Genomic DNA, 22,779 nt, shown 5'->3' on the forward strand with positions numbered 1-22,779 from the left:
GTTCTTATTCTTTTTACTGTAGAGATATTTTGAACTGTCAATATTAATTTGAAGTGTCAATTTTTTTTATGTTTTAGAGCAGGGGTGGGCAGAAATTAGAACAGGGAGGCACACCTGGCACCTTCTTTATAACCTTAAGGCACCAGGCAAAGATCTTCCTTTTCATATATCCAGTCCACATGCAGTACGTAGTCATAAATTCCAGTGTTTATTTCCTTAATTTAAAATCAACCATACGTTTTTAGTCTATTATTGTCTAAATGTTTTTGTTCATTATTCACAGTAGCCATCTTGTTTGCAGTCCTTTTACTCCAGGTGGCTATTTTGATTGTACTTCAAGTGCACAGACATTTGCCTTAACGTTAACTTAAAAAAATTATTAAAAAATCAACTGCTGGGATTTTTAACATGAAAACACCAAAAGGACCACTTCACATGATAGGGACTATCAAATGATACCACTACAAATACTGTCGTTTTACTGTTTTTTAAAAAAATTGAGGTCGAAATTTTAAGAGAACACCTGGGAAAAAAAGTGCACTCCACTTTCCAGGGTTTTCAGAATGATTTTCTTTTTACTTTAACCTGTAGATTCTCCCTGAGTTTTTTTAATATCACCATGAAAATTGGCAGGCTTATTAAGGAAGGGTTTCTAAGTCCAACAGTTAAGATTTATCTTTCTGTTGTCATTTGAGCTTATGCAAATCACCAGAAGAGCAGGGGGGGTAATTTCAATTTAACATGGTAGAACACAGCGGGGTCACATTAACTATAGATACAGGTGGTGCTCTTTATTATATAGATATGTGCCCATATAATGAAACCAGACTATAAACTGGTTTCTAAAAGATAACTCCCACTTATATTAGCACAGCAGGAAACCCCAGGGCCCAAGCATAGGGCAGGTGGGGACAGGTTACAATTTAAGAGGGCCCAAAGATCCAGGAGGTGTCTAGTCCAGGCTGCAACCCTATTACAGGAGGGAGTAAATGAGGCTTAACGATAGATTATGTTTGGGGATATTTATGTTAGCTGCTGTACTTATGTCCCTTGTGTCCAGATCTTATGAGATTTGCTGGAAGTAATGCTAGAGTGGAACAAGTAACATTCTTGCAAGTGAGTTGCTGACTCAGGCCCTTCTGAGACTGTGCTTGTGCAGTTAAACAGACTTGAAGTTTGAAGCACATGGAGATTTGTGCTTCCCTATGTGACATCTATATCATGAATTACCAGTCCCAGAGTTCCTTGTGCATAGGCAGGAGGAAGTGACTGCTGGTTAGAGGGACTAAGCGCTTGAACTGTTAATCAGAGACATTGATCTCAGAGACAGTGGGTGATAGCTGCAGTTGGTAAGATATACGGTTTGAAATGGGAGTCAACGTCTAGCTCCCCTACAACACACGTACTTGTACATTCAACCATGTCTGGATATACATTTAAACCAGGCAGCCAGAAATGTAAGGAGATTTTAATGAAGGGAACCAAAAGAAGCTAAATGATACCAATGAATCCTCCAGGGATTTTCCCCCCAAAACAGAAACAGCCTTTCTATAATCTGGCTTGGGCAATACTTTATTTAGGTAAGTGAATGGTGAACAAAAACAACATTAAAATGAAGAACAGTGCAAGGGTAGGATTATTATTTCTAAAGGGATAATGAGTTTATAGAATTATGTGGCCATTATATGAGCAGAAGGCCAACCTTGCAGAGAGAAAAGGCCATTTATTATATAATATGTGACATTACTCCTGATGTCTCTTACGATGAATAAGATACACTGACATTGTGATCTGTAGTTCATAAAGTGGAACATCTACCTAAAAAAAACATTCTTGAATTTATCAGCTTTGATTTTCAAAAGGAGACATATGACTGAAATGGTTATTAGCAGCTTGAAGCATCATAACATTCCTCTGATGACAGCAGAAGTCAAAAGATTTTATAATGGCTTATATTTCAGGAAAAATAAAAGGTGTTCAGGCCTGCATCCTGTCAAAAAATGAAAATGCCATGTATTCTTCTAGTGATTCCTGTTCACTAAACCTTGTAAGAGTTAATGCTGCAACATACAGTTAATGACATACTAACCTCTTTTGGGCTGAGTGCAGCAACTTTTTGTATTTTTTAGTGCTAACCCTGTGAAATGGAAGATTATAGCATATAAGGTACACATCTCACTGCATTCTCAGCCAGGCAAATGCTGGATGAAATGCATGTACTGATGCTGTCCTTCCACTCACAAAGCATCATCCTGGTATACTGGAAGCATTGCTCTTGGATTAAGGTTGAACACAAAGCTCAATCATGAGTAGAAACACTAAAGCTCAATCATGAGTAGAAACACTGGAAAAATACTTCAGCTCCTTTTTATGCCTTTTGTTGGCTAGCTTCTGGTACAAAGTTCTTTCAAGACTGGATGACAGAAATATAATTGTATGAGACAGAAGAGTATCTCTTGAGTCACACGTCACTCTCATTTGCTGATATTAATAGATCAGCAACCCAAAGTTGTGCATCTCCTGTAGAACTCCTGCCTTGTAACAGAAGGCATGGAGATTTTAGGCACAATTAACAAAGAGGAGAGGCAATCAATCAAAACAATTTCAGGATGAGGAATCTTAGCCTGTGGATGTTCTATTACCACCTCTGAGAACAAACAAGAATCTTTATTCCAAAGCTAGTTAATTAGGCTACAAGCAAGAACACCTGCTTATCAGTTGAGACTGGTACTTCAAGGCCAATTGACCTGGGAAGGTTGGTGAGTGTGTGACCTTTAGGCAGGAAAGCTCCAGAAGATTTCATTATCAGAAAGCTCCCTGATTTGCTAATTAACTCCTGGCTGTTGCTGGACATTTTCTCATAAGAATAGGATTCAGATTTTAGCCTTTGTTTCCCTATGGTTGCTGATGGTACCTATGTGGGGTTCTATATTCCATCTGCTATTCAGGCTATACATCTCTGGGGAGATGTGGAACCATGATGTTATTTTGCCATTTACCTCTATTGTAAGTATAGATTAGGCTAGTAGCTCTCTGTATTTCACCTGGTCCTCAGGGGTGTGGGTTTTAAGGAACTATTTTGCTGCTATACTTGTGCACTAATATTTTATTTGATAAAGCTACTACTTATTTACCAATGTGTGTTCATTGCAGGGGAGATTTGGCTCTGAATCCAGCACCTTGGCCAATTAGCCAAGGACTACTGTATATTTGGGTATTTTGCCTAAAGGCTCTAAGATAAGGAGTGTACCTTTGGCTCTTGTCTTTGGACTCCTTGGCAGGTCTATTTCTGGCACTTTGAGTTTCCCCTTGGCCCAGAGTGGGTGACCAGGGTTAAGGGGTGGTGGCAGTCTACCTACCTTGCAGGGTTGTTGTTGGTTTACTTAGACCTGGTAAGGGAGGCACAGGTTGTGCCTTGCCAAGATCAAGTGCTCTGGGTTTGGGAACTGAATCCTGGGACAGAACTGGTGGCAGCAGTTCATGACAGTATGTATGTGAGAGGTGGAAGGAAGCATATTACAAGTTTACACTGTGCTTGAAAAAAATTAAGCTTGGGTCCATTAAGGATATAATTTGCATGAAGAAGGTCCCAGGTTCATCCTATGGCGTTGCTAGGTAGGGTTGGGACAGACGTCTGTTTGAAACCCTGGATAGCTGTTTAAGCAATTAACATGTACAGCAGCAGTCAACAATGTGGTGTCTATGGATGTCATGGTGCCCTACAAGCAGGATCACCAGACTCTGAGTTTTCATTTTTTTAAAAAAATATATAAGTCTCTATCCCTTGAGAAAGAAAGTTATGAAACAAAGTGTGGAGGTATCCTTCTACACAATTTCTGTGAGATGAGTCAGCCTGGCAGCTCCTGCCTTTCAGTGATTTTAGCCAATGAATGAAGTCAGAGCAAATGAATTGTTTGTATACCAGGCGATAGGAAGCCCCAGAATCCTAAAAAGCTGCTGTTTTCCTCTCCCCTTTAGTGTACTTTTCTTCCTCCTGTCTTGTTTTCTAGTCCTTGGAATCTCCTTTTCTCCCTAGCAGCTAGCGTGCATCTTTCCTGTGGTGGGTTCACCTGAGATCAGGTACTCCCTAGAAATTATTTTCTCCAAATACTACTGCACAATAAGTGTGGGTAGGTGTTAAAGAATTTCCCTTTCCCACAAAAGCATATGTGAAAACCTTGCAAAGAGGCTTAGGCATGCCTCATGCTGTTCAGGAGCCAAAGGCTAGGTACTGATTAAGAATTCATTGTATCATTAACTTACAATAGGCATCTCTATTCAGAAATAAGTCTCTTTGTGTTTAATGTGGCTTACTCCTGTTAAGTGAATACAGGATGGTAATCAATGCTTTAGTTTAGGGTTGGCATTAGGTGAAAGCCTTTGACAGCTGTATGGCAGACAGAAATCCAAACGTTAATCCTTTCCTAGTATGGAAATACAATTTATGGGAACAGTTTAACCATGACTGTATTCTCTAATTTTATGTTAAGCCATGCTCCCCTATGGCACCTATGGTGTGTCCTGCCATGCCACTCATGGCAGCCATTTTGTGACTAGTCCCCATAGCACTCTCCCATAATACAAAATGTGCCCACTTATCCAAAAAGGTTGGCAACCCCTACAATGTTTTAAAAGGTAAATAGCAGCATGGGAAAGCCCAAGGAGGATCATAACCACAGCACACAGGAGGGGGGCTTAACTTGTTCACTTCCTGCTGCAGTCTGATGAAGATGATGCCCCGAAGCTGCTGTTTGCATCCGAAAGAACGCTCTCTTTGGCATCAGTGGGAGCTTCCCACCCAGGGCTATTTTCATTTTAATGCCTGTGTATATTACCTATGTACATGCAATTATGCCACATCTGCTTTGGTTCTTAACTGCAAAATGGGGGCTCATGCAAACCACCCAGATCTCACTGAATAAGAATTGTGAAATTGGTTCATGACCAATTTGTAATTGTATTTGTATGCATTTAGGCCTATGTGAAAGACAAACAGAACAAGAAATCTTGGTTTGAAGCACGAGATTTTTGTAGAGCAATTGGAGGAGATCTCGCTTCTGTTCACAGTCAAGAAGAACAGTTGCTTATAAAGAATATGTGAGTTTCTTAATATGTTTATTCTTTCACATTGCCTCAAAATTAAAAAAAAGATTCTGGTTAGGGATTGAAAGAAATTTACTCAATTTTCATTTTAATGTGAACTTCCCAATACATAGAACAAAACCCATCTCTCGTTCAAAGTTTATATTCTAAAGCGCCCCACCTCTCTCTCACACACACACCAACCATACCAAAAAACTACACAGCACCAGAGGAATCGCTGCAAAAAGCCCTTTATCACAAAGTAGGGGCGAATCCACATTCCATTTGGGCAGAATTGGTATTAGGGATGGGTGAATGGTGACAATAGCATTCAGCGGAGGAAGGTGGGATGGTGTTGCTTACCTGACTTCCCCACACAGAAGTCACTTCCGGTAACCAAGAGGAGGGGTGAAGCAGTGGGGAGGTTGGCACGGTGTGGGTGCAGCAGTGGGGCTAATCTGTATTGCACCCACACACACCAACCTCCCCGCTGTCTCTCCCTCTTGGTTACCAGTAGAGACTTCCGTATTGGGAAGCCAGGGGAGCACTACTGTATGGCAGGGTGGGCTAGTGGAAGGGAGAAGGGACAGGTGGTGTGTGTGATGAATGAAATACACTGAGAAAAAAAGCACATGTGATCTGACCACACATACATTCACACACAAAGTGTTTCTGTTTCAAATGGCACACCTCTTCCTGGAATGTGATACTGTAACAAGATTTAAATGAATGTACTGATAGATGCATGTATGATATTTTTCTAGAGAATACCAAGCTAGTGAATTCCTGTTTATGATTTTCTGGACTCTGTATAATTATTTTTTATATATTTTAGAGTTAGTGCAGATCATTGGATTGGTTTAAATGAGTTGGAAACTAACAAAAGCTTCACTTGGAGTGATGGATCTCCTGTAAGTAAATGATTAACACTAATGCACTGATAGTAAAATTATTATTTGTGGAATGACCTCCCTGGTGAGGTGTCTGTCTCCTTCATTAGTCATTATTGACTCTCGGGGAATTTGAAAACATTCCTGTGTATCCAGGCATTTGATGGCTGAAAGACACTGTTCCTGGCAACTGTGAGATTACTGGGTGACAGAATATTTTAATTTTTTTTAGGAATGTTTTAACTAATTGTTTTTATAATTATTAATCTGTTTTATAATGCTTTTATTGTGCATGTGTTTCCCACCCTGGGTTCCTTCAGGGGAAAGGGCAGGATATTAACTGAATTAATAGTAGTAGTAGTAATAGCTGTAGTCATCGTAATAATGTTTTACAAAATCATTTTTAATCTTCGGTCCCTCTTGCTCTGATTGGGAACTTTGACAGATCCCACAGCAGTATTTTAAACGTTCTGTCATTGAAGCATCCACAATTAAAGTCTTTAAAATATGATTGGAATACAATCTAATTTTGAGCCCCAAATTTAACAGCAGTTCCAGTGGAGTTGCTTGAAGTTGTTAATTGTTTGGTTGGACAAGATCTGTTTTTTTATTAAAATCATTTTTATTATTAACACATAAATTCACATTTTAAAAATGCAATTGCTGTAAAAGGACAACACACACACACACACTCACACACTAACCACTCAGTTTGCATGTAACACAAAGTCAAGCTATGGTTTAGTGCAAATAAGCAAACTTGCGGTTCCTGGAATGAAGATCATGGCTATTGCACTCCTCCCCTAGTCCTGCTGGTGCTGCACTACTTGAGGCAAAGCCATGGTTTGGAAAAACAATCATAATACTTGAGAGAATTAGAACAATTTAAAATAAAAAATATCTGTACAGACGCACAGATATTCCATCTTTCTTTCTTTTTTAAAAAGTGTATGGATTCAAGATATCCAGAAAACATTCTATTTGCTTTTTATCATATCCTAAAATATACACATTTCCATTACTTTTAGCATTTCAGTATGATGCTATGGGCCAAACAGACAATATGTCTGCCTTGCTCCAATCCACAGTGGGAATGTGGTAGATAGGCAGGGGCAGGTATGACATAACCAATCATCTAACTTGTAATGAAATAAATTGTTTCTTTATTATACTCTCACCCAGACAGTATTAATAAGGAAATAACAACCCATTTCTCTCTCTACATATGTGCATGCACACAAAGATGCACACACATATACAAATCATTTTAAGACCACTATCGTAAGTTTGTCTCCTTTTCTGAAAATCGCCACTGAAGATTTTTAAAAAGAAAAAAGTAACAATTTTATTTCTGCTCTAGGTAGACTTTCTAGACACCAGCTTTCCATTTAATGATCACAGAGATAAAGAACAAGGATGCAGAGGAGTTTCTGTATATTATAGGTGGTGGAGACCTTCATGGTGTCAGAGTTTTCTGAACTGGATTTGCCAAATAAAGAGGGGTAAGATTCCTTTTCATTTACAACTGGTTTATTAAACAAAGCCAACAGGGCTTTTGAATGCTGCACTGCTGAAACCTGGCTTTTTAATATGCTTGCCCTTCCTTTGGAGAGCAGAAAAAAATGTGAAATACAGTTAGACTTTGTTATGAGTCTTGCAGAGTTCAAATGCTTGGATTTCGTATTATGTGAAGTATTCCATGTAGATGAGAATAAGGTATTTAGGCCATTGTGAATACAGACAGCCAGTGATTGTTCTTTCATATTGTGTTATTATTTGTCTCAAAAATGTAGAAATGTAATCTTATAAATAACACTTTACTTTCATTTTTATGAATTCCTGTTTGCGACATGAAATAAAGTAACGGACTATAAATTGCACTATGATTTATTACAATTAATGTTTGTTTGGTTTTCCAGGTGTATCATTAAAACCGGAACCACGCAATAGTTTTGGTATGTTGAGTGATTCTGCCTTCCCTCAGGTCACACAGGTCTTCCTTAAGCATTCACAGGGAAGGTGGGGGAGGGGCTGACAAACCTTAACAGCTCTCTCAGGCCATTGGTGGTTCTGTCAGGAACCCATGATGTGTGTGCTCCCTGGCCTGTTTTTTTCCTTTTCCTTTGCTCGTTTCTTCCTTTTCCTCAGGTCACACGGGTCTTAAGTAGCCCCTGGAAAGGTAGGGGACAGGTGCCCCAGCAACTCTCTCAGGCTATTGATGGTTCTGTCAGAAGCCAAGCCTGGACTTGCTCCTCTGAAATGAGTTACATGCAATTATGGAAGGGCTGTGCCTTAAAGGTAGAGCACAAACTTTGCATGCAGAAGGTCTTGGGATCAATCCCTGGCATCTCCAGGTGGGGCTGGGAGAGATCTCTTCCTAAAATCCTGGAGAACTGCTGCCAGCCAGTTCTGACAAAACTGAGATAGATGGACCCTGTCCCTCTCTGAAAAAAAGGTCATCTATTAGGGGGACCAAGGCTGATTTTATTCCAAATCTGGCATGAATCCAGACTGAAACGGGCAAAGATAATTGGGTCCTCCAAGAGGGTCTACAGCTGAATTGCCGCCAACCTCTCAAGCACATTATCCAAAAAAGGGATATTGGTACTGAAGGCTACAATATGTGAAGTTATAAGAGTAGTACCCTTTAAGCATGTCGAGAGAACATTTTGCTCAGTCCTGCATTATTGCAATTCAATACTACAAAAATAATGCCATGATCACCGCCACTGAATGAGCCAAGCTTTCCTTGGGGAAACTTATGTCCATGGTACTAGATGGTAATTTTATATTTTTATTTTTAAAATAACCAAACTGAGTTTTTATTGTTAATTTACTCCAATGTAATCAGTGTGGTGTAGTGGTTAAGGTGTTGGACTATGACCTGGGAGACCAGGGTTCGACTCCCCACACAGCCATGAAGCTCACTGGGTGACCTTGGGCCAGTCACTGCCTCTCAACCTCAGAGGTAGGCCATGGTAAACCACCTCTGAATACTGTTACCATGAAAGCCTTATTCATAGGGTTGCCCATAAGTTGGAATCGACTTGAAGGCAGTCCATTGCCATTTCAACCAGGAATGTAGTAGTACGGAATGGCAGGGGAGAGGGGAGGGGGAGAAAATGTTCATTGTGTGCTTCAAAATTGAAATGTACATGACTGTCAAAAGAGGGGAATCCCCCTTTCAGATTGTTTAGCTGTACTGCTGGTTGAGTGGATTAATGTTGTTCACACTTTTGCATACTGCTGTGGAATCTTTTAATGAACGGTAGTTATGAAATATTTTCAATAAAATAAATAAAAAATATTTCTTCTTTTGTAGAATATTCGTTCAAAAGAATTGAAGATGGCTGGATTGCATATAAGGGCAATGAGTACTATTTAAGCAGTGAAACGTTATCTGCAGAACGAGCCCGGGCCTTCTGCAAGAAGCACTCAGGAGACCTTATTGTCATTGAAAGTGAAAGTGAAAGACTATTTTGGTGGAAATATGTAAGAAATAATTTGAATATATGTTTTCCTAATCAGATATAACTGGATTCCAAAAGCGACCAAAGAAATTATTTGATTGTGTCCATTTTGATGCCTGCTAAACATTTTCTTATAGAATTTACATAGTGTGACAGCATATTAGGAAGCCCGAAGCTTGCAAAGATTAACACAATCTTATGCATATTTAGTCAGAAGTAAGCACCATTGAATGTAATGGATCTTACTGCCAATTAAGTGTGTGTTTAAAGTGGTAACTGAAAGGTCCTTATTTGTACCTTGGTGGTCAATATGCTTCCATTGCAGCATCAGTCACTGACAGAGAAGTAAGACTTGCCAAATCAAAAATGTATGATCCATTCACCACAATAATCATCACAGATCCAGGCTGGATTCACATCCACAGCTAGTGCTGGTACTTACCATGATTTGTCTAGTTACAGGGAAGAAAAGTAACAGGAAGTAAGGTGTGACATCCAACAGGCAATTTCTGATGATCCTCTTGTTAGGCCTCACTAGAAGTTACATTGTCTGTTCGATGTTGGAACTGTTATTTTCTGTGGCTATTTTACACTACTTTCCAGTGCACTGAGGCTTTGCAAAACGTGAAAATAGTTGCTTCAGTATGTAAGTTTGTGGTTAAGCATGTAATTTTAATAGCACCAAAGTTAAAAATCCCATCCAGCTTTAGTTTTCTACAGAATATGCTGGTGTTGGTAGTACAGAAAATAATGTTTGAGAAGAGTTGGAACTTATCAGTATGTTGAGCTTATCACTCCTTCCTCTCTTCACTTAGAAGAGAAAGAAGTTATTTGTTATGCTTTCATTAACTGATGTAATTAGCTAGTTTATTTAATATTTCTATGCCCCTCATTTTAGCTGCCACATTTTAATTTTTTTTCATAGAAAAGCTTTGTGTTTTTTAAAAAACATGAACATGCTATAGGGAAAAATCATTATTAGAAACCTCTTTCTGTATTGCCTTGTTTATAAATTCTGTACTTCCTGTGGAATAACTGAATTATATTCATTTGGAGAATATATTTTGCATTTACTTCCCATTTTTGCTTTATATGTTGTAGAACAAGTTTTATGGATCTTCTCAAGACATTTATATTGGTTTAATTTTGGGTCTCGATAGGAAGTTCGGGTAAGTGAACAAAAAAAATTAAAAGCGGAAATCAGATTTTTTTTAAAAAAATGTAAATAATATGTTTCTCATAAATAATAACTAGGTTAATATGAAATATCTAAATATAAGGATGTTACCCCTCACAGTTAATCTCTCAACTCAGTCACTCTCCCAGATACTTAGATTGACCCTGCAGTCGTATGATTCCTATCATGGTGTTCAAGAGGCCACAGGGAACTTTGAATTTTCCTCTCTGAGAGCAGAGAAAGAGGTTTGATCTTGGAGGGAAAGGTGCATTGTCAATTACCTCCTCCCTGCCACCTCAGAAACTTCCACAGCCCTCCAACATCTAAGTTGCAATGCTGGTATGGCTGGAAAGTGGACATGCCAGGGTCAGACTAAGGTAAGGGTTGAATCCAAAGGATCCAGCACTTTCTTAGTGCCCCAGGATGTGTCCCCAAATTGTGGAGATGCCTGTTTCCAATAAAAGTGAACAAATTTAATGGGGGGGGGGAGAACAGAAAAGGATGGAGGAGTGCAAGCGCACTGCACCACCTTTACTGCCATGCTGCCAGTGAGAGCCCAGCACAGCTTTGGATACTTTGATTCAGCCATGTCAGTTTTTCACTGTTTTAGCTCAGTTAAAGTTGACTTTACAGAGGGTGCTCAGGCTCACCATTATTTCAAAGTTTACCTGATGGGCCCTTTGCCCAAAGTGCTCAGTAGCCCTTTTCCTCACTGGACTATCCTTTCTGAGCAATTCAAGTTGTACTTCCCTCTAAAGTACATTACGACAATGTAAAAATATATTAAAATTTACTAGGCTGCCACCACTCCCTTGTTTTTCCCAGTTGTATTAAGTCTGCAAACTTATTGTGCTCTGTTTCCTCCAAGACTTCTAAGAGCACCACCCTCCTTTCTCCCTGTACCTTCTTTATCTACTGAGAAAGAGGGCACTACCCTCCTATCTGCCTGAATCCTCCAGTTCTATGTAGCTTGGGTGTGGCGTGTGCCTAGTTATTGCTCTCAGCCCTATGTATTACAAGGACAGTTTAACAAAGACATTGCTTTGCTAGTAGTAATTCAAAATAAATACGGGGGAACTTTGGTCTGTGTTAATGTATATTTGCCCCCAGACAAAACTGTACTGGAAATAGAGAACATTTGGAGAGATTTAACTAATTTATTGGAACACATAGATCAGACATATCCAGAAGCCAGACTAATGATCATGGAGATTTTAATGCAAGAATAGGTACCCCAGTAGGAGATATTTAACCTACCACTGGGAATCCCTGAGGAGGAAGTTTTCCCTTTTGGTCACACCTCTAGAGATAAGAAAACCAACAAACATAGTAAAAAACCTCTGGAGCTCTTATATAGTAACCACCTCTTCTCATTACATGGTACCCACTTGGACAAATCAAAAGATAATTATGCCTTCTGATGTGGCAGTGTAGTTTATATATTCTAATCTCCCCTTCACTCTTTGCCTGGATTTAACTTATGGATGTTTTAGACAGGACAGAGAGTGACCATCTGCCTTCGCAAATTAAATTGCAGACTAAGATTAAAACTTACAAAATAATGAAATTGCATAAAGTAGATGGAGCAGTAATAGGGGAGAAAAGAATTAAATGGACCTCCAAGATAGGAATATAGACAGAAAGTTACAAGAGCTCCTCATGCTGGAGTGATGCAAATGTATTATGGAAAACCCAAATGTAGTAAATGATGCATACCATGAAATAATAACTGAACTTAGACCCTTGGTAGTAAAGTCACTAACATCTAAGACCTTAACATCTAAGACTGTCAGGCACACTGATGGTTTGATGTAGAATGTAGGCTGGCCAAGAAACAATTAGCTAAACATATAAGGTCTTCATGACTTTCAAAACCACCAGGAACTATTGAAGAACTGATTAACTTCTAGACTTTTTATTAAAAACTCTTAAAGAAGAAAAAGGAAGATTTTTAAAAAGAAAGACATGGCAGGAATTAAGCTTAGCAGTGAAAGAAAAGAGGAAATATTTTGGGAATTAGTGTCATTTGGTATGAAAGAAGTAAAACAAAAATTTCTGCAGGAATATTGAAATCATTTTTCTCTGAAATCTATGGAGCACAAGTAGAACAGGGACTCTCAGATACACAATTAGATATAAAACAATTACAGCTTCTACCAGAATGGCAGCCAGTATCACCATAAGAAATAGAGTTTCTGATTGCCCGGCTAAAAACAAAAAAGGCACTGGGGAGGATATGATTGCACCAGAGCTATATAAGAAGTTTATTAATTGGTGGACTCCCGTTTTAGCCCAGTTGTTCACAGTAATCAATAATACAGGGTCAATACCAAAAGGATGGAATCTAAGTACTGTATACCCTATTTACAAAAAAGGAGAGAAAAATAACCCTCAAAATTACTGACCTATTAGTCTTATGGATGTGTCAGCTAAATTGTATGCAAATTTTCTTCTTCAAAAATTACAAACATGGGCCATAGAAAATGATTTCTGTTATGAAGAACAGGCAGGATTTAGACAAAATTAAAGTACTATTGACCAATGTTACATACTACGGACTCAAATTTAAAAAACTAAGAATACTTCTAAAAATCTTTTTATCTGCCTATTGGCAGATTTGATGCTATAGACAGAGCCCGTCTCTGAATAAATTGAAAGGAACAAATATAGATAGAAGATTATTAATCCTAATTAGACAACTGTACACTGACACACAAATAACAGTAAGGTACGGAGTAGAAGGATCATTAACAAATCCAATTTAGACAAAAAAAGGAGTAAAGCAAGGTTGCATACTGGCACCTACTCTGTTTAATATTTATGTACATGATATTGTCCATATATTGGAACAGGAGGGACACCTGTAATTTCTGGCAGGAAGGTCCAAGTCCTAATGAACGCAGATGACATAGAGTTACTATCTCTCACTTGGTTAGGTTTGAAGAAATTACTTGAAAGGTTTATCAGACATTGCAGAGAAGAAAAACTCAGTATAAATTTTACAAAATCCAAAATAATATTGGGTCATCCCCCACCAAAATATAATTGGCAAACAGATGAACATGCAATCAAATACGTCAGTGTGTATAAATACTTGGGTATCCTCCTTGAAGAAAATATATCGTGGAAAGCACATAGAGAATCTAGTGTTGTTGAAGCTAAACAAGTGAGTGGAGCAATATTAAACTTCTTCACAAAGGGAGGGAAAATGATAACCCCCACATTAAAAATATTTCAAGCCAGGGTTATATCCCAAATGTATGGTTCAGAGGTATGGGGAAAAATAACATTTATACTAAATCATTAGATATCATGCAGAACAAATATTTGCAAAGATCATAAGGCTGTTCTCCAGAGACCCCAGCCTCTATCCTTGTTACCGAGGTGGGTTGGCCCTCCATTGAAGTGAGGATACAGGTGGCACGTTTGAAATACCACAAAATGGATGTACATGTTAATGGAAGGTCAACTGATAAAACAAGCATATTTTCTTCCAAAGAATAAGAGGAATCTAATGGTGGGGAAGACCGTGACCTGGAGACCTGTGTGCATGTTCAGTCTGCTGTCCAGGTGCTAAAATGATGATGGGCAGCTTCCAGGCCCCTCCTGCTCTCCTTCCTTGGGTCTCTTTAAGTCAGACTTATGTTGGACAGCTATTCAAGTAGAGTATTGTCTTTTGATACCATGTCAGATAGAGGACTACCCTTTGTAAAATAGGGCAGATGCCCATTCTAAGAAGAAGAGAAGACAAAGCTGTCCAGTGTGCAGTTTTCTGTATTTAACCTTAGAAATTCCTGTCGCTGCTGCTCATAAGACCCTATATGTTAAAGAAATTCCCTCTATTGGTAAAAAAAGAAAATAATGTAAAATATATACAGTGCCGCAAAGAGATGCAAGACCTAGTAATGAGAATGAAATAGCTGTCTAAGTAATACTCTATTGGGTTGTGAATTAACACAGTTTAATGTTCAGATTTGCACCATTGTTTAGGAAATATATATTTATTTATCATTTCATTTATATCCCGCCCTTCCTCCCACCAGGAGCCCAGGGTTGCAAACAAGAGCACTAAAAACACTTTAAAACATCATAAAACAGATTTTAAAATACATTAAAACATCTTTCAAAACATTTTTTAAAAAGCATTCAAGATATCTTTAAAAAATGTTAAAAACATATTGTTTAAAAAAATTGAAGAAGTATCAATCAGACATTTGATTTACATCAACATTTTTTCATGCTGATTTAAATAATTGATTTCAGTTGTCTTGGTTTGAATCAGTACACCCAACTGCTTTTTCTTTTATGGATAGTTTATGGTTCATAATCACTGAAAAATATACATCTTCATCACAAATACCTTTATCTTCATCATTGCCTTGGTTATAATTCTGTCTATTAAAATTATTGGAAGCCTGCATAGTGTATATGCATTATCTTAAAGAAAACGTTGTGTTGCCTCAGGCAGAAAATGATACACCACATGGTGATAAACAATTTATCTGTCATGATTGAGGTGCTATTAAAGGAGAACAATTGTTTTCTAACAATTTTGGTTACTTTTACTTCAATAAATTCTGCTGGATATTCTTAATGTTGCCATTTTTTTTTCTGGCAGCCCTGCCAGATTCAGCATCTAAATATTTTCTTAGCCTGATGTTCCCTTGGCGGAAAAAAAAAATCAAACAAAAAACATTGTAAATGTATGCAGTGTAAATGAAGGACCAATTATGTTGTTCAATATTGTCTTATCATTTTCAATAGCTGGTTGGATGGAACTCCGGTGACCTATGTCGCCTGGGCCCCCAATGAACCCAACTTTGCAAATGATGATGAAAACTGTGTGGTCGTGTATACAAACACAGGCAAGTAGAATACAAGTTTACCATGTTAAAAAAAATTGTGAGAATGTGTATGCTTGAAAGTGGGGCAAGGGATTAATTAATTTAGAAAAAAACTATCACACACTGAAGCTGTAGCCACAATGATTATTCCATCCATATATATACATTGAAAAGGAGGGAAAATCCATTATTTCACACCTTTTTAATTTTCTTCTTTGGAGTATGACAGGCTGTTAAAGTGTTTTAAAAAACACTGGCTGTGTCCACACTAGGATGTTAATATGTATGTGGGCTGCTGTTTCCATGGGTGTGTTTGCTTGTCTTGGTCCACACACATAAGAACATAACAGCCTGCTGGATCAGACCAATGGCTCATCTAGTCCAGCATCCTGTTGTCACAGTGGCCAACGAGATGCCTATGGGTAGCCTGCAAGCAATATCTGAGCACAAGAGCACTCTCTCCTCCTGCAGTTTCCAGCAATGGGTAGTCAGAAGCATACTGCCTCTGATAGTGGAGGTAGAACTACCCACCAGGGTTAGTAACCACTAATAGCCTTATATTCCATGAATTTGTGTGATCCTCTTTTAAAGCCATCCAAGTTAGTGGCCATTACTAGCGATGTGCTTCACTGTTCATTTGATCCCATATTCATTACTCAAATTTGGTGCGTAGCGGTTTGCATTTCATTACATTTGTATGATCTTGGCCTGGTATGGCGATTTGTGAAAATAACATTGTTTTCTATTCTCCTAATGGTGATCACCTCTTACATAATGGATATTATTATATTCCTGTATTGTTCACTATTTATCATACTACTATTATTATTGATGGTCCATCATCAAGTAGCCATCTGCTCCCAGGGAGCAGGAAACAAAGCAAAAGGTTTAAAATCATTGACTGTGTGTGAATGATGCAAATCATCAGGAAGACATCTGGATGAGGAACTTAAGGCAATATATAGAGTTCATGGACAGCCTCCCTTTCAGGCACTGATCAGACCCAGACCAGCTTAACTTCAACAAGGTTGCTGTATCGTGTGCCGAATTATTGACATATATTCCACAGAAAGTAGTGTGGTGTCTCACAAGCTACAGTTCCAGTATAGTTGTTGTTGGTCTGTGTTCCTACTATGAAGCTTCCCTTTGTAATGTGTAGTTGAAGATGCTTTTTAAGCTGTTGGTGCTTTTTAAGTTTGGGGGTGATTTTATCTTGCTGATTGACACATATCTGATCTGTTCAGGTTTATGGAATGATATAAATTGTGGTGCTGAGAAAAAATTCATCTGTGAGAGGCATAACAGCTCCGTCCGTTCAACTGTTGCTCCTACGTCACCTGCACCTCTTGGGGGCTGTGATGACGGTTGGCTCTTCTTTGATAACAAGGTAACTGATACAGTCATTACAAACATCTTGGTATACTAGCCCAATAAATGTTTTTCCAGAGCTGTGAAAGATGAAGTGATTGTTCTAAACAGTTCTATGTCTGTGGTTCTATACAAGGGTTCTTTACAGAGCTTACAATGAATGTTGCATGTAAATCAGAGGACAGAGCTCTCTCTCACACACACATATTTGCTGCACATACTATGCTATAAGGACTGAAAAGGATAATTGTGTTGCAAAATGGAAGTAACTGATAAATACTGTAAATTCAAAAATAGCCAATTTTTTTTGATAGTTTAATTTTTAAAAAATAAAGAGGGGATATTTTAACATTCAAATTATGCATCAGTTACCAAAAGGAGCAATGAAAGGGGCTTCAGACTGTTTTCAGTATTCAGTTATGTTAACATTTATTAAATGACAATCTTGGAAAAAAGAGGCTCTATTGCTGCCTGAAGCAGAGCCCAAATGCTGCCCTTCCACCTCTGCTAAGGCCAAGACTCACTGCTCATTCCTGCCTTCCTCTGCCCCCCCCCATGGTGTCATCTGATGCATGTCGTCTCATCCTGCTGCATAGCAGAGGTTCTGCAAGCATTCTAATATAAAAACCATTGAAAAGGCAATTGGATTACAAAAAGCATAAAATTAAAAGCAAGAAAACATGGTATTCAATCACTCCTTCATTGGCATGTATTTCCAAAAGAAAATGGATACCACAGCTCTGATAGTCTCACTAATACTGGATCACTTCTAAAGATGAATGAGCAGAGCAATCATATGAAGCACAACACTAGTAGATGATTTTTTTCTTTTTATTCCCCCCAGCAGCTCTTTACTTTTATTAATCCTCCCACTGATATCTGTGTGAGGAAATTAACAATGCCATCTTCAGGTAGGCCTAACTGAGGAACCGAGTCTTTCAGCCCCTCAAGGGAATGAAGGGACTTTGGATCCAGAACCACCCTTAGACTTTCAGGGCCCACTGCCAGTAGAAACAGTGTAAGTGGTAAATCTATACCTGCAGAGGTATCTGCAGATATAACTGTAGCTTCCAGAGTAGATGTTCTCTTCCCCCACCCCACCTCACACCAGATAGACACCTCTGCCCTATCTTAACCTTCCTCCAGCTAGCAAATATGGGGGTTAGGATTGCTCTCTAAAGCCAAGTTAAATTATCCATGTCTGCTGCGCCAGTAAGGTTTCATGACTTTTCATTTCATTCATAATTTCATGGTTGATGGAATGTTGGAGTTATCTCCCCACAGTGCTTCCAATTATTTGGCTTTAATGAAGGAGACAGAAAAAACTGGTCTGATGCACGAACTGCTTGCAGAAAACTAGGAGGAAACCTGGCGACTATATCAAGCAAAGCTATTCAAGGTGCGGCCAGTTCTTTTATAATATGTTGCTGATACAGACTTAACAGTTTTGAAGTCCAAGAGCCCCTACTTGGCTTACCTTCGTGCCAGAGGAACTGCAACACTGTGGTTCCTTCCCTTGCCACTCAGGTAAATGAAGCCCCACTTACCTGCGCAGCATGGATAAGCGGGGCATAGTTGTGAGGAGGGAGGGATGCTGCCGCAGCCATCTTTGTTAAGGGCAACGTCGTGTGTCGCAGCGTTATGTGTGCGTGATGTGCGGCAGGGAGGGGAGGGGCCATGGGCCTATTTAAGGCCAGGCCGCCCCTCCTACCTCCTCTTTCAACGAGCGACGAGAGGACGATGAGGGACATAGCAGAGAAAGCTGCAGGACAGTCGGTGTTGGTTGGGCCTATTAGGCCTAATTGGTTACCCCCAGAGAGGGGTTTGGGAGCCCCAACAGCTGTGGGTGGTAGCATTGCAGCATGGCTGTGACTGGGGCAAGTCGTAAAGGGGCCTGACCAGTGGGCCTCGTAGTGGGGCCAAGCAGCGGCACATCCGATACCCCACCAACCTAGCAGTTGTGGAGGGGTTGATTGAGGCTTTTTATTGAGCAGCGCGACGTTAGTGCTGCTGCTGGTTAAAAGAAAGACACAGGAAGTTTAAAAATAAATGAGACTATACTGGATATACAAACAAAATTAAATATAGTCATGCTAATACACTGGTTAAGGATAGACTCATGCACATAAAGGGAAATTAAAAATAAATCAGAATAAAAGGGACGAACAAAAAAATTGTATCTAATCCTTCTAGTTTAAGTTCCCTCTGAGCACTCTCCCCCCAACAGGTTCAGCTTAGCCCCCCCGAAGATATACACAGGTTGGTTCTTTATTATATTATTACAGGGTGGATGCATGATGTGATGGCAGAGCCCTTTTGTGAGGCTTGTGACTTCTTGCTAGGCCCAGACGTAGGGGGAGGATTGCCCACCCCCACAGGTTATCCAGCTTAGCCCCCCTGATGATATACACAGGGTGGATGCATGATGTGATGGCAGAGCCCTTTTGTGAGGTTTATGACATTTTGCTAGGCCCAGACATAGGGGGAGGATTGCCCACCCCCGCAGGTTATCCAGCTTAGCCCCCCCTGATGATATACACAGGTTGGTTCTGTTAGCTCGTTAAGCTTAGTCATTCCCCATGTTGGGAATGGGTTAATTATGTGAAGGACACACAGCTGTGCCGGATCAAAGGGGCTGGCTATAAATTACAAGCCCAGAGAGCCAGGCTGTGTGGGGGGAGATAGGAGTATAGCTTATGTTGGTGATTGTTCTCTATGCACGTTGATAAAGTTTCCTTTACTGGCACAAAGCTCTATTGTGTTGGAGTGGTTTCTTCATCTTGGCTGGTTCAGGTATGCTGTTACTCACACACCTCTGTGTCCTGTGCAACAAGTTTTGTCTGCCTTGTTGGTTCGGGGCACAAGAGCTCAACACGTTCTTCATTATATTATTACAGGGTGGATGCATGATGTGATGGCAGAGCCCTTTTGTGAGGCTTATGACTTCTTGCTTTTCAGGACTGGACATGGAACTGAAACAGCCTTGGTCGCTCTGGTCAATGATATGAGGAGGGCATTGGATAGGGGAGAACTCACCTTCCTTGTCCTCCTGGATCTCTCAGCGGCTTTTGATACCGTAGACCACAGTATCCTGTTAGATCGCCTGGAGAGTATGGGATTGGGAGGCACAGTTTTACGGTGGTTCCACTCCTTTCTCTCTGATAGGCGCCAACAGGTAGCATTGGGTGATGAGGTTTCAGACCCTTGGCCTCTCAATTGCGGTGTGCCACAGGGTTCTATCCTCTCACCCATGCTATTTAACATCTATGTAAAGCCGCTGGGAGAGATCATCAGGAGATTTGGGCTGCAGTGTCACCAATATGCGGATGACACTCAGCTCTATCTCTCATTTAAATCTTCACCGGAGAGGGCTGTGGAGACCATGTCCAAGTGCCTGGAATCCGTGAGTGGATGGGTGGGCAGGAACAGGTTGAAGTTGAACCCTGATAAGACCGAGGTACTACTTGTGGGAGACAAGGGAGGGTTAGGAGATGTTGACCTGGTGTTTGATGGAGTGAAGTTGCCCCTACAGGACCAGGTCCGCAGCCTCGGGGTTGTTCTTGATTCCAAGCTGTCCATGGAGGCTCAGATTTCGGCTGTGAGCCGGGCACCTTGGTATCAATTACACCTTTTACGTAGGCTACAACCCTACCTCCCTGTTCAACAGCTCCCACTCGTGGTGCATGCCCTGGTCACCTCTCGATTGGACTACTGTAATGTGCTCTACGTGGGGTTACCCTTGAAAACGACCCGGAAATTACAACTTGTACAGAATGCAGCGGCGCGCTTACTTACCAACAGCCGCCGCCGAGACCACATTACGCCAGTATTATTTGATCTACACTGGCTGCCGGTTATTTTCCGGGCCCGATTCAAGGTGTTGGTATTAACCTTTAAAACCCTATTCGGTTTCGGCCCAGCTTACCTGAAAGAGCGCTTCCACCGCCACCAATTATGCCGCCCAACTAGATCAGCCACTCAAGGCCTTCTCGCAATCCCGCCAACCAAAACAGCTAGGTTGGTGGGTACTAGGGAGAGAGCCTTTTCTGTGGTGGCCCCACTCTCTGGAACTCCCTCCCATGTGACCTTCGACATGCCCCTTCCCTAGAGGTATTCCGCAAGGCCCTGAAGACGTGGCTTTTCCAACAGGCCTTTGAGGTCCTTGGGAAGGGTAAATCTTCATGATTTTACCATCTATCATATGCTGCTAATATAAATGCTTTTATATGTATTGACTGTCCAGTATTTTATCTACTGTTATTAACATGACTGCAATTGATATTGTTGTATTGTTGTATTTTATTTCATTTTAATGTACGTCGCCTAGAGTGGCTATTTGCCAGATAGGCGACAGACAAATTAATTATTATTATTATTATTATTATTATTATTATTATTATTATTATTGCTAGGCCCAGGCATAGGTACAACTTCTTGCTAGGCCCAGGCATGTATGAGGTTTGAAGTGCTTAATTATATGATTATTATACTACATACTAGTATATTGGTGGGGCCTAGTGAGCCTTTTTAGCCTTTGGGCCTTTCATAGTTATATGATAATAAGGGCGGAGATAACAGTTTGCTAGAAAATGTCTAAATCGCTGTATCTTAAGTGAGCGGTCCTTTTGCATTCCAGGTGTTAATTTCAGGCTATTTGTTCACTCTGAGACAGAAGAGGCATTTACCTGAATTTAGTTAGGAATGGAAAGTTTAGCAGATGGTAATCATATTGATTGGGGAATAGGAATAAAGAGGAAAGCCCGATTTGCCTAATAGAGATCCCTCATATTACAGGATCTTAGACTCTTATTGACATAGGGCTGCCTTTTAAGGTCCAGGCAGACTCTTCCCCCCTTTACTGAGGATTGTGGCACCAACAACAAAACATCATTACCTGAAATTACATTTTAGTTAGGACTTCTGATATCATTACCTGGAATTACATATAGCGTGCAACTGTTGCATTGGCTCATCTATTTTGATATGTGTTGGAAAACCTGCTATAGTGCAGCAACATATTGGTGACAGCAACACATCCTCGGCATCTGCTGCTCTTGGATTTATGATATCATTTACTAGAAAGGGATATAGGATGTTAATTTTGCATTTTGGACATCTATTATGATAGGTGTTTGGAAGCCTACAAGGCCGCTGCAGTGGGCCAAATATGGGTGGCAGCGCCATATCTCCAGTATCTGTGCTTTGGGGAACTGGGTTAGCTGCACTAAAATGGTGGCTGGGAAAGTGTGCTTACTCATAAATTATTTCCTTTCTTTATGTGAAACAGGGAAATATGAGGCCAGTGGCCCTCACAGCAGTGAGGAGAAGCACCCAGCAGTAGCTGCTCAAGCAAAGCGTTCCTCCCCTGTTAAGCTCGAGGTACTGGGACCTTGCTTGCAGACTGCCCAGTTCCTGGGGAGGTTTGTTTTGTTATGGGGTTTTCTTTCAGTTTCTGGATCCCATATTGTAGTCTCAGGGCTTGCCTTAAGGGCCTACGCTCTTAAATTTGTCTTGGGCATAGACGCAATGGCAATCAGTAATGGCTTCCTACCAGTTAGTTAAGGCACTGCCTATGGGAAAGTATGACATCTAATCTGTTTCTTCATCTACTGTGGGGATACAAGGGGGTTTATAGCTGCTGGGTTTTTGCCTTTTCAGTCAATTCTATGAGGTAGAGCATTACATATAGGCTGCTCTATTCTCGCATGGAGCGCTTCAGCTCCTTCCTTGAAGGGGCTGTCGGGATGAGAGGGTTAAAAAAAAAAATTTGGATGCATGTTAACACCTGATGTCACAGATTATAGAATGGCTATGTAACTGGTTCATCTTAATGGCTGTGTCAATGGACCATCCTGCCCGGTTTTAACCTTCCTGGGCATACCACCTAATTCACCACCAATCATACTCATGTGGTCAGTCAGTAAGGGCTTCATGACAGTTAGGCCAAG

General features: G+C 40.2%; 1 protein-coding gene across 1 annotated transcript in view; it reads left to right on the top strand.

Annotated features, from left to right (window-relative positions):
- The window catches only part of LOC133364986 (macrophage mannose receptor 1-like), a 61,369-nt gene that overhangs the window by 9,843 nt on the left and 28,747 nt on the right, over positions 1-22,779 (top strand). Inside the window, exons 8-16 of the mRNA XM_061586140.1 lie at positions 4,976-5,097; positions 5,918-5,993; positions 7,333-7,474; positions 7,892-7,927; positions 9,295-9,464; positions 10,544-10,611; positions 15,384-15,484; positions 16,708-16,850; positions 18,116-18,230. Of these exons, the coding sequence (XP_061442124.1) occupies positions 4,976-5,097; positions 5,918-5,993; positions 7,333-7,474; positions 7,892-7,927; positions 9,295-9,464; positions 10,544-10,611; positions 15,384-15,484; positions 16,708-16,850; positions 18,116-18,230 (973 nt within the window). The remainder of the gene's footprint in view (positions 1-4,975; positions 5,098-5,917; positions 5,994-7,332; positions 7,475-7,891; positions 7,928-9,294; positions 9,465-10,543; positions 10,612-15,383; positions 15,485-16,707; positions 16,851-18,115; positions 18,231-22,779) is intronic.

The sequence above is a fragment of the Rhineura floridana genome, chromosome 10 (assembly GCF_030035675.1).
Source record: "Rhineura floridana isolate rRhiFlo1 chromosome 10, rRhiFlo1.hap2, whole genome shotgun sequence".
NCBI classification, from domain to species: Eukaryota; Metazoa; Chordata; class Lepidosauria; order Squamata; family Rhineuridae; genus Rhineura; species Rhineura floridana.